This window comes from Miniopterus natalensis, chromosome 17, assembly GCF_054644295.1.
Source record: "Miniopterus natalensis isolate mMinNat1 chromosome 17, mMinNat1.hap1, whole genome shotgun sequence".
Classification (NCBI taxonomy): Eukaryota; Metazoa; Chordata; class Mammalia; order Chiroptera; family Miniopteridae; genus Miniopterus; species Miniopterus natalensis.
In genome coordinates, this window is record NC_142097.1 from 2,020,196 (window position 1) to 2,030,738 (window position 10,543).

The following is a 10,543-nucleotide window of genomic DNA, read 5'->3' on the forward strand; positions in this document are numbered from 1 at the left end:
TTTTAAATTGGGTTGTTTGTCTTTTTATTGTCATAAGAGTTCTTTATATGTTCTCGACAATAGACTTGTCAGACATGATATATGAATATTTTCTCTCATTCTGTAGGTTGTCTTTTTTGTTTCTTGATAGTGTCTTTTGATGCACAAAAGGCTTTAATTTTGATGAAGTTCAGTGTACTTACTTTTATATTTGTTGCTTATCTTTTGGTGTCACATCTAAGAATCCATTGCCATATTCAAGGTCATAAAGATTTATTCCCAGGTTTTCTACTTAAGAGTTTTACAGTTTTAGCTCTTATTTTTAGATCTTTGATCCATTTGGGGTTGATTTTTGTTTATGGTGTGAGATAGGGATCCAGCTTCATTTTTTGCATGTGGATATTCAATTTTTGCAGCACCATTTGTTGAAAATACTTTTCTTTCTCCACTGAATGCTTCTGACACCCTTGTGAAAAACCCATTCCAACTGTCCATTGATGGATGAGTAGGTAAAGAAAGTGTGTATATTACTCAGCCATGAAAGAGAAGGAAACCCTCTTGTATGTGACAACATGGGTGGACCTTGAGTATATTATGCTGAGTGAAATAAGTCAGAGAAAGACAAATACTGTATGATCTCACTTATATGTGGAATCTTACAGAACAAAACAAAAACCAAACTCATAGAAACAGAGTAGAATGGTAGTTGCCAGGGGCTGGGGAATGGAGGGAATGGAGAAATGTTGGTCAGAGAGTACAACCTTCCATTTAGAAGATGTGTAAGTTCTGGGGATCTAGTGTACATCCTGGTGACTATAATTGACAATACTGTATTATATACTTAAAAATTACTAAGAGAGTAGATTTAAAATGTTCCCACCACACATACACAAATTTTAATCATGAGAAGTGATGGATATGTTGACTAATCTTTTTGGTAATCATTTTGCAATACATATGTGTATCAAAACATCAGGTTGTACACCTTAAATTCACACAATGTTATATGTGAATTATATCTCATAAAACTGGGAGGGGCAGGCAGGGGGACTAATTGACCATAGGTGTTTAGGTTTATTTCTAGACTCTCAATTCTATTGCATTGATCTATATCTCTGTCTTTATGCCAGTACCCACATTGTTTTGATTAATAAAGCTTAATGTCAAATGTAATTAAAAAATTTAAAACTAATAAAGTTTTGTAATACGTTTAAAAATAGGGACGTGTGAGTCTTCCACCTTTATTCTTCCATTTTTTAAAGATTTTGGCTATTGGGTCTTCCATGTGAATTTTATTTTCAGTTCATTTCTGCAAAAGAAGCAGTTGGGGTTTTGATGGGTTGCATTGACTCTAGATCACTTTAGGGAGCATTGTGTCTTATACTAAGTTTTCTGATCTATAAACATGGGGTGTCTTCCTGTTTGTTTTCTGTAATTTCTTTTAATGGTGTTTTACAGTTTTCAGTGTGCAGGTATTTCACCTCCTTGGTTAAATTTATTCCTAGGTATTTATTCCTTTTGATGATTTTTAAGTGGATTTGGTTTTTTAATTTCCTCTTCAGATTGTTCATTGCTGGTGTGTAGAAACAATTGATTTTTGTGTGTTGATCTCGTACCTTGCAACTTTCCTGAATTTGTGTATTGGCTTTGGTAATTTTTTTGTAGCTTCTTTGGTATTTTCTGTATGTAGGATCATGTCATTTGCTAATAGAGATAATTTTACTTCTTTCTATTCACCTGGATGCTTTTTATTTCTTGTCTTGTGGCCTTGCCCTGGCCAGCACATCCAGTCCAGTGTTGAATAGCAGTGATGAAAGTGGGCGTCCTTATCTTGTTCCTGACCTTGGGGAAAGTTTTAGTCTTTCACTAACTATACAATGTTAGCTCTGAGTTTTGTGCGTGTGTTTTATTCTGACCAGTGCTGATTCCTAAAGAAAAGCCCCCAATCACAGTTGTTGGTGATGTGGGAGGAAGGATCGCCATCATTGTGGTATGTAAACCTCTTTTATTATTAATTGTTTTATTTACCATTGTTATTTTGTTAACCTATTTGTTAATTGTGTGGGGTTAGTCATATGTCCAGGTAAGTCTCATTTGAGTTGGTACCTTGTACTAAACATTTATGTTGGTCCAAAATAGAAAATTGTTATCATTAATTTATTAAAAAATTGCTAACTACTTTGTTAACTAAATAGTGTGCAGCTGTTTGTCATAACATGAGACGTTGTTCTGTGATCAAAATAGGATACAAAATTGATTATAACTATTTAAGACACACATCCTCTCACACTTCACCAAAACAGTGCACAAAAGGATTACATTTAATGCCTGTACAGTTTAAATAAGAATAAGATGAATACATGGGTGCTCCCTACTCAGCTTGGAAACCACATTGTTGAGTGCCCTTGTAGCGCCTCCGGCCTTTTCCCTGGTCTCTGTCCTCTGTTCCCGCCAAAGGTTGTCACTACCCTGAGGGTTGTCATTCATGCCCTTACTTGTCCTTGTATTCTACCATGAGTACACGTGTATTGTTTTGTTTTGCGTGGTTTTGATGTTTATATAATGAAGTCTGTGCACTCTGCCTTTTTGTCCTTGCTGCTTTGAGATTTCCTTGTGTGGTACAGTATTCTTTTTCACTGTATGGTGTTCCATGGTATAACTATTACACAACTTATTTATCTGTTCTCTGGGCATTGAACATACAGTCTTTTCTATTTCCAAATAATACTGCTTTGAACATTCTCACACTTTTCTGGTGCGTGCAGAAAGACTTTCTAGGTGCCTGCGAATGGAGTTGTTCAGTTTGAAAGTACACACATTTCCAGCTTTACTAAGTGGTGCCACCTTGTTCCCAAAGCAGTCATACCCCTTCACCAGGCCTCCACAGTGGGCCCCACGTTCTCCTCAGCACTTGTAATTTTGTTAGAAAATCTCTGACATCACCCTATGGGGTGATAGCTGTCTATTAATTTATTCTTAATTAACAAAATGTAGTAACAAAATCTGTAGAAACAAAATTCAGTAGCACTTTTTCCCCCTTTCTACTGCAACTACATTAAAAAAAATTTTTTTAACTTTTTATTTTGAAGTAATTATATATTCATAGGAAGTAGCAAAAAAAAATACAGGGAGGTCTTGCACACGCTTTACCCAGTTCCCTCGTTCTTGCTTAACTGTAGTATAGTAACAGTCTAAAACTTCATATTCCACTCTCCATAGAGCTGCTTCAGATGGCTGACACCAGTGTTGAGTGTGCAGGTGCGTGCAGTCTCGTCACACGTATAGCTTTGTGTGGCCACTATGCAGTCAAGACTCCGAACGATTCCAGCACAAAGCTCCCTCACGCTGCCCCTCTATAGCTACACCTACCTCCTCCCCACTTGATCCCTAACTCTGTTGTAGTCCCTAATCTGTCCTGTCTCTATAATTGTGATTTCAAGAAAGCCTCATAAATGGAATATACAGTTTGATACCTTTGGAGATTGACTTTTTTCACTTAGCATGATTTCCCAGAGATCCATCCAGGTTGTACATTAACAGTTGTCCTTTCAATGCCGAGCAGCACTCTGTGTGTGGAGGTTGTGCAGCTCCCTTAGCCACTCAACTGTGAAGGGAATTTGGATTGTTTCCAGGGTTCTGCTATTAGAAATGAAGCTGCTCTGCACATTTGTGTGTAGGTTTTTGTGTGAACAGAGTTTTTATTCTTCTGAGATAAATGACCAAAAGTTCAGTCATTGGGTTTCACGGTAATTGCAAGTTGAGTTTTATAAGAACCTGTCAAACTGGTTTTCAGAGTACCATTTTACCAAAAGTGCTTTTAAAGTAATATATGTGGTTTGGTGTTTTTTGATCATAGTGGTATCAGTATATATTTGAAGAGAGTTTTATATATATACATTCAGGGTTGGCGAAAGTAGGTTTACAGTTTGTATGGAAACGAATACAATAATTAATAAATGATAATACAAGAATAAGCTCTGTGTTTCGCATACTCACAACTGTAAATCTACTTTTGCCACACTCAGTAAATAAAATACGTGAATATCTATTCAACCCTAGACAATGCTTGATACCCAAATGGGCTTGAAATAGCTGGTAGCCTGGGTATAATAGGAAAGACTCAGTTTTCCTCCTCCTGTGTTTCTTTACTGTGTGTCTTTTTACTACTCATATAAAACACTTCCCTTCTGGTCGCCAGAGTGGAGATTTTTCCACTCTGCTACGGTTTAACTCAGACATTGTCTACCAGAAGACTGTCAGGTCTCACAGGTTAAGTGCTCAGTCCCACAAGACTGCCGCCCCTTCAGATGCTGTTCTCAAGTAATAGGTTACCCACAACTTCTATGATTCAGCTACAAATCAGAGGTTCCTGTGACCCCTTCATTGGTTGGATTAACTTGCTAGAGCAGCTCACAGAACTCAGGGAAACACTTACTTACACTTACCAGTTTATTAAAGGACATGATAAAGGCCACAGATGAAGAGATACATAGGATGATGTCTGGAAGGGTCCCTAGCAGAGTACCTTCTGTCCCCGTGGTGTTTAGGTATGTCACCTTCCTGGTTCATGGTTTTGTTCATTGCCCCGGAAGCTCTCTGAGCCCCCTACTATGGGATTTCGTGGAGCTTCCTCACATAGCATGATTGATCATTAACTCTACTTTCAGTCCCTCTCCCCTCTCTAGAGAAGTAGGGACTGAAAATCCCAAGCTTCCAATCATGGATTGTTCTTTCCAGTCATCAGCACCCATCCAGGAACCCACCCAGAGTCACCTCCCTACAACAAAAGACAGTCCTATCACCCAGGAAATTACAAGGGTATGAGGAGCCCTGTGTCAGGGAGGGAGTCTGAGGCCAGCTGTTCGAACAAAAGATGCTCTTAGGGCTCTTACCATTTAGCAGTTTACCAGGGTTTCAGGAGCCCTGTCCCAGGAACCAGGGGCAGAGACCAACATATATATATTTTATTATCTCACATTGGGAATCTGTGATCCATAGAATAGAAACCACTGAACTGGGAATATTGTTAAACATAATAATTAGTGCTTTCCCCCATTATAAAAACATGTAAAAAGCATAGTTCCCCTCTGCACAGTGGAGAAAATTTGGAAAAGTAGCAAGAAAAGAGGAAAGAACAACCCATTCAAAGCATCTTCTAACAGTTTTACTATGTGTTTTTTAAAAAAACATTGAGTGAATGTATTTGGAGCACCTGCATGGTGGGGGCGCAGTTCTGGACATAGGGATATAGAGCTGGAAACTGCAGGGAGCGTGGAGTGTGGTGGAGAGACAAGCTGCCTGTGAGTGACAGAACTGCAACAGATGCTCGGAAAGGCCTGGAGGGCATGCAGGGGGAGCAGGGACAGGCCCTGCTGTCCAGACTCGTGAAACAGATTTGTTATTGTAAAATGAGAACCTTTCTTCTTCCTGGTTATCTAAACCTGCCTTTGCCAGCGTGTTCATGTTCATGTACATTTTGCTCAATCTGTAATTTGACAGGATGACATTATCGATGATGTTGACAGCTTTCTTGCTGCAGCAGAGACCCTGAAGGAAAGAGGTGCATATAAGATCTTTGTGATGGCGACTCATGGCTTGTTATCTTCAGATGCTCCCCGACTGATTGAAGAATCTGCCATCGACGAGGTAACAGAGCCAGCCCATGTGTGAGCACACCTCCCCTGCCATTCTGGCACCTCCTGATCTGTAGTTACAGAGAGCAGGTGAAGAGGGATCTGTTTTGTAGTTACGAATGGATTAAAAACGTGTTTCAACCACTATAAGCCTTTGTCTTTTGCCCCTAGTAGTAGCTAACAATTCTATAACTTTTGTAAATGGAGCATGTCGACTGTTCTGGCAATGCTGGATGCTGTGCGGCACCCTCCTGAGCTCTGCCACAGCCCAAGGCCCCCGTCAGCACCGATTCAGAGCGATGAGAAATTGTGCATCAGGAAAGTTCAGTGACTGAGGCCAGACAACTACGAGGCTGAACATTTGGGTCAGACATTAGTGTGTCTGATGCCCTAGTGCAGCTGCCTGTGATAGGAAATTGGGAGAGGAAGGCCAACAGGGTGGTTTTCCTAAGGTGCCTCGGGCTCCCTTGTGGCTGAAGAAGGCTGTCCAGGCTTATAGCCCTCCTTTGTGCACCTCCCTGTTCTGGAGGCCGGCCAGGTAATGGGGTGGATTGTACCAAGCACTTTTTTTTTCTTTCTTAAATAGAAGTGCTGGGTATTGAATCTTAAATTAGTGAAACTCCTTTTACTTTTCCAAGTCTCACATAGTTACTCTTCACATTAGCTCTCCCGAGCCTGGCCCCACTCTGTTTATCATCTTTGATGGGTTCCAGATGCCTCAGTAGAGACTTGCATGGCTCTGATCAAGCAGCCTCCTTCCTCACTTAGTTCAGGAAATGAACAAAGAACCCAGAATGACATTAGAGGCACTCAAGGAGGCAAAATGGACAACGTAGAATCCACATATTAAGTAAAGTGAGATGATTTCAGGCCCAGGGCCGCTCTCACTGGTCTGTCCACACAGCAGTAGGTAGAGCTCTCTCGAGTGCTCTCTGGGGGCCAATTGGAAAGAGCAGCCAGAGGAAGGTGGAGAGGGGATGCTGGAGCCAGGCCTTAGAGCAGAGTGGGCTTTGGAGGGAAGGCACAGCAGCCAGCAGGGGCAGGTGGGAGCACTTGAGTGGAGAGCTGCCCTATGGATGCCTTTGCATCCCTGGGAGCTCTCACCGATGTGCATGACGAAGTCGGGCAAGGAACCAGTGGCTGCACTGGCCCTGTGCCCCTCTTGGTCGGGAAGCAGAGGTTTTCATGTAAACTTACATGCAAAGCATAGCTGCACAGTAGATTATAAAGTTTGGCGCAATGGAAAAATAACAGCAGGTGGACAGGCTGGGAGGCCGGTGTTGAGAGGGGGAGGGAGGCTCTTCTCCTTTCAGAGAAGGAGCCAGTGCTTAGTGCTTGGAGCTCAAAAGTCATGGTTTAAAGTGTTTTCATGTCTTCTTCAAAATTGCAAGTAGTTAAGTTAAAATGCCCAGAACAGGCATCTATACATACCGTACATTTGTGGTTGCCAGGGGCTGGGGTAAGGATAACTAGGACCACCAGCTCAGGCATTCAGAGCTTCTTTCTGGGGAGATATTAAACACAACCCTGAGTGTTCTAAAAACCATCAAATTGCACACTTTAAATGGGTGAATTGGGCTGTCCCCAGAATACAGCGTCATGATTTTTAGTGTTGGAGAGAAAATGATGGAAAAAGTTGGCAGCATTTGATTTGCATGCACAAAATTATTTGTCCACCTTAAAAAATTGGGTGAATTACCCCAGCCAGCGTGGCTCAGTAATTGAGCATTGACTTATGCTCCAGGAGATCGGGGTTTGATCCCCAGTCAGGGCACATACCCAGGTTGCAGGCTTGACCCGAAATAGGGGACATGAAGGAGGCAGTGACACTCTTTCATCATTGATGTTTCTATATCTCTCTCCCTTCCTCTCTCTGAAATAAAAAAAGACATTTTTTTAAAAATTGGGTGAATTGTATGGTATGTGAATTATATCTCAATAAATCTGTTATTTTAAAAAATGGTTAGAGGCCGGCCGGCATGGCTTAGTGGTTGAGCATTGACCTGTGATCCAGAAGATTGCGGTTCGGTTCCTGGTCAGGGTACATGCTTGGGTTGTGGGCTCCATCCCCAGTATGGGGTGTGCAGGAGGCAGCCAATCAATGACTCGCTTATCATTGATGTTTCTGTCTCTCACTCTCCCTTTTTCTCTCTCAAATCAATAAAGGCATATTTTTAAAAATTAAAAATTAAAAGATATAGTTAGAATAAATTTAGAAAATTCATTTCCTAATGAGGGTGGTTATTTAGTAAGAAAAATCAGCCCACAAGATCACCACAGGCACACACAGTGCAGGCTCAGCCCTACGCTGGGCATGTTAATTCTGTGTGACTGGTGCAGTAAATTCTGTTTGATACCAGTGGGAGGTATTTTTTTTCTCTTTGGGAACTGTTCTCCCTTTTATAGGTAGTGAGATTTATATAGCCTTTTATGCTTCCATTTTTGTTACCAGGAAGATCAAGTGCCAAATGATGAGTCAATAATTAGGTTAGACTAGGTTTTCATGTCCCTAGTGCTGGCTCTGAATAACTTCTGACTGTCCATCTCTTTCAGCAGTCTCTTTCAATATGTGCTGCTTTATTATAAACTGTCTTGAGCCTTATTTTGGAAGTAGGGAATATATATTATAAATAATTATTATTAAAATTCCCATTCCCGGGTCTTTTTAAGAAGGTAATTTTTTTTTCATTTGTAGCTATTGAAAAGTGCTTGTTTTCTCCATTTTTCATTTTTATCAAATCCTAACTTTTAAAAATAACAGCTTTACTGAGATGCAATTCAACCACTTAGAGTATATGTGATTCGGTGGTTTTTAGTACATTCACAGAATTGTACAACCGTTACTGTGGTCAGTTTTAGAACATTTTCATCCCCCTAGAAGGAAACCTCAGGCCCCTTAGCAATCATTCTCCATTTCTTCCCCATCCACCCAGCCCCAGGCAACCACGTCACTTAATCTACTTTCCGCCTCTGTAGATTTACCCAGTCTGGACATTTTATGAGAATGCGGTCATACAGTGTTGGTCTTTCATATCTGGCTTCTTTCACTCTGCACAGTGTTCGTCCATGTGGTAGCGTGTGTGTCAGCACTTCATTTCTTTATCTCTTCATTTGGGGAAACTTGGACTGTTCTGCTTTCTGGCTGCTGTGAACAGTGCTGTTGGAAACACTCATTTATTGGCTTTGTATGAGCGTTATGTTTTCATTTCTCTTGGGCATATACCTAGAAGTAGAGTTGCAGGGTCACATGGTGACTCTGTGTTTAAACTCTTAAAGAACCTGCCAGACTGTTTTCTTACACAGCTGAACCGTTTTCCATTCCTGCCAGCAATGTAGGAGGTTCCAGTTTCTCCACATCCTTGTCAACACTTTTTATTATCTGTCTTTTTGTAAGTTTATCAAATCTTAGTCTAAGAAACAAAGGTAGCGTTCTCACAGGGACTGAAACACTGTCCTTCAGAGATTTGAGAATATGTCAGATTTCCAGATCATACCAGAAAGCTACTTGGTTTTATGATGTTCTTGGTTTTTCTTTCTTGATTCAAAGGTGGTCGTTACCAATACAATTCCACACGAAATCCAGAAGCTGCAGTGCCCCAAAATTAAAACTGTGGATATCAGCATGATCCTTTCAGAAGCCATCCGTCGGATTCACAATGGGGAGTCCATGTCCTACCTTTTCAGAAACATAGGCTTGGATGACTGAAGAGCTGTCTTTTCTTACAACTCCCAGGGGCCAAACTGGAACCGCAAGAGTGCGCACTGTGGGATCTCACCCGATTTGATGTACTTCCCGGAGGCCATTTGTGTTTTGTTCCTTTCTTGTTAATTACTATGAAGATAGACCAATTTTTTTGTCAATTTGGGTGTTTGTGAGTTTTGGGGGCAATTTTTATAGAAGAAAAACTATATTCTCCTCTTAAAGTAAGTTAAGACATTATTTTTAGTTTAACTATTTAAAATATAACTTGGAATACAATTTTTAAGCTCACAAGCAGTCTTTTTCCAAAATTGTTAGAGCCCAAGTGCTTAAAAAATTTAATAAAATAAAATAATCTACTGTATGATACCTACAATTGAAAAGCCAAAAAACCTATACTGTTGAATCCAGTAGATGACATTTTTAGAAATGCTTTTATAGACAAGCATATGGAACATGTGACCATTATTTATTTTCTGCAAAAGAAGGAATAAAAACTTACTGTTTGTGTGTGATTTTTTTTTACACTTTGTGTTTTGGCAATTGTTTTATAACTAAAATAAAATGAAAGCTGAATATACATGCTGTGGGTGTTAAAATGTTCATCACATTGATTAAATTTTCTCTGCTGTAACTTTTTGGGGGACACAGCAGCTTCATAGGGATGTAATGTTCTCTGTTCTACTTGTCCAGAACCCTGCACGTTCCTGTTCATAGTCACTTGACTGTGGCTGGAGAGGAACTCAAATCCCAGGCTGGAGGGGTGGGGGTAGGGGCCTGTGCCCCTTGTTTGACAGCACAGCCGTTTTCCAAACAGAACGTGGCACTGAATGCCCTTGGGGATGAGATGCTGGGGGGGGGGTGGTGGTCACAAAAGACAGGTGATGTGATTCTTGTCAGTGCCAAGCATGTACGGCTTGTCTGTCCTAGAGTTTAGAACTCAAAACTTGGACCTTAGAGCTCAGACTGTGGAACACTGAGGTCCTGAGTTACGCCAGTATGTTCTCCCATGAAGGTCACGTGTGGGCAGTCCCATCCAATTCATGGAGTAAAATAACGACTTTCTCACTAAGCCTAGCTGGCGTGGCTCAGCAGTTGAGCATCAACCTAGGATCCAGGAGATCGCAGTTCGATTCCCGGTCAGGGCACATGCCGAGGTTGCGGCCTCAATCCCCAGTTGGTGGTGTGCAGGGGGCAGCCGATCAGTGACGACTCTCATCGTTGATGTTTC

General features: G+C 41.0%; 1 protein-coding gene across 4 annotated transcripts in view; it reads left to right on the forward strand.

Annotated features, from left to right (window-relative positions):
• The window catches only part of PRPSAP2 (phosphoribosyl pyrophosphate synthetase associated protein 2), a 50,135-nt gene extending 40,243 nt beyond the window's left edge, over positions 1–9,892 (forward strand). For all 4 annotated transcript variants that reach the window (XM_087825795.1, XM_087825796.1, XM_016196471.2 and 1 more), the window contains 3 exons: positions 1,899–1,969; positions 5,479–5,625; positions 9,160–9,892. In XM_087825795.1, the coding sequence (XP_087681921.1) occupies positions 1,899–1,969; positions 5,479–5,625; positions 9,160–9,318 (377 nt within the window). In that variant the 3' untranslated portion in view covers positions 9,319–9,892. The remainder of the gene's footprint in view (positions 1–1,898; positions 1,970–5,478; positions 5,626–9,159) is intronic.
• Positions 9,893–10,543: the final 651 nt, after the last annotated feature.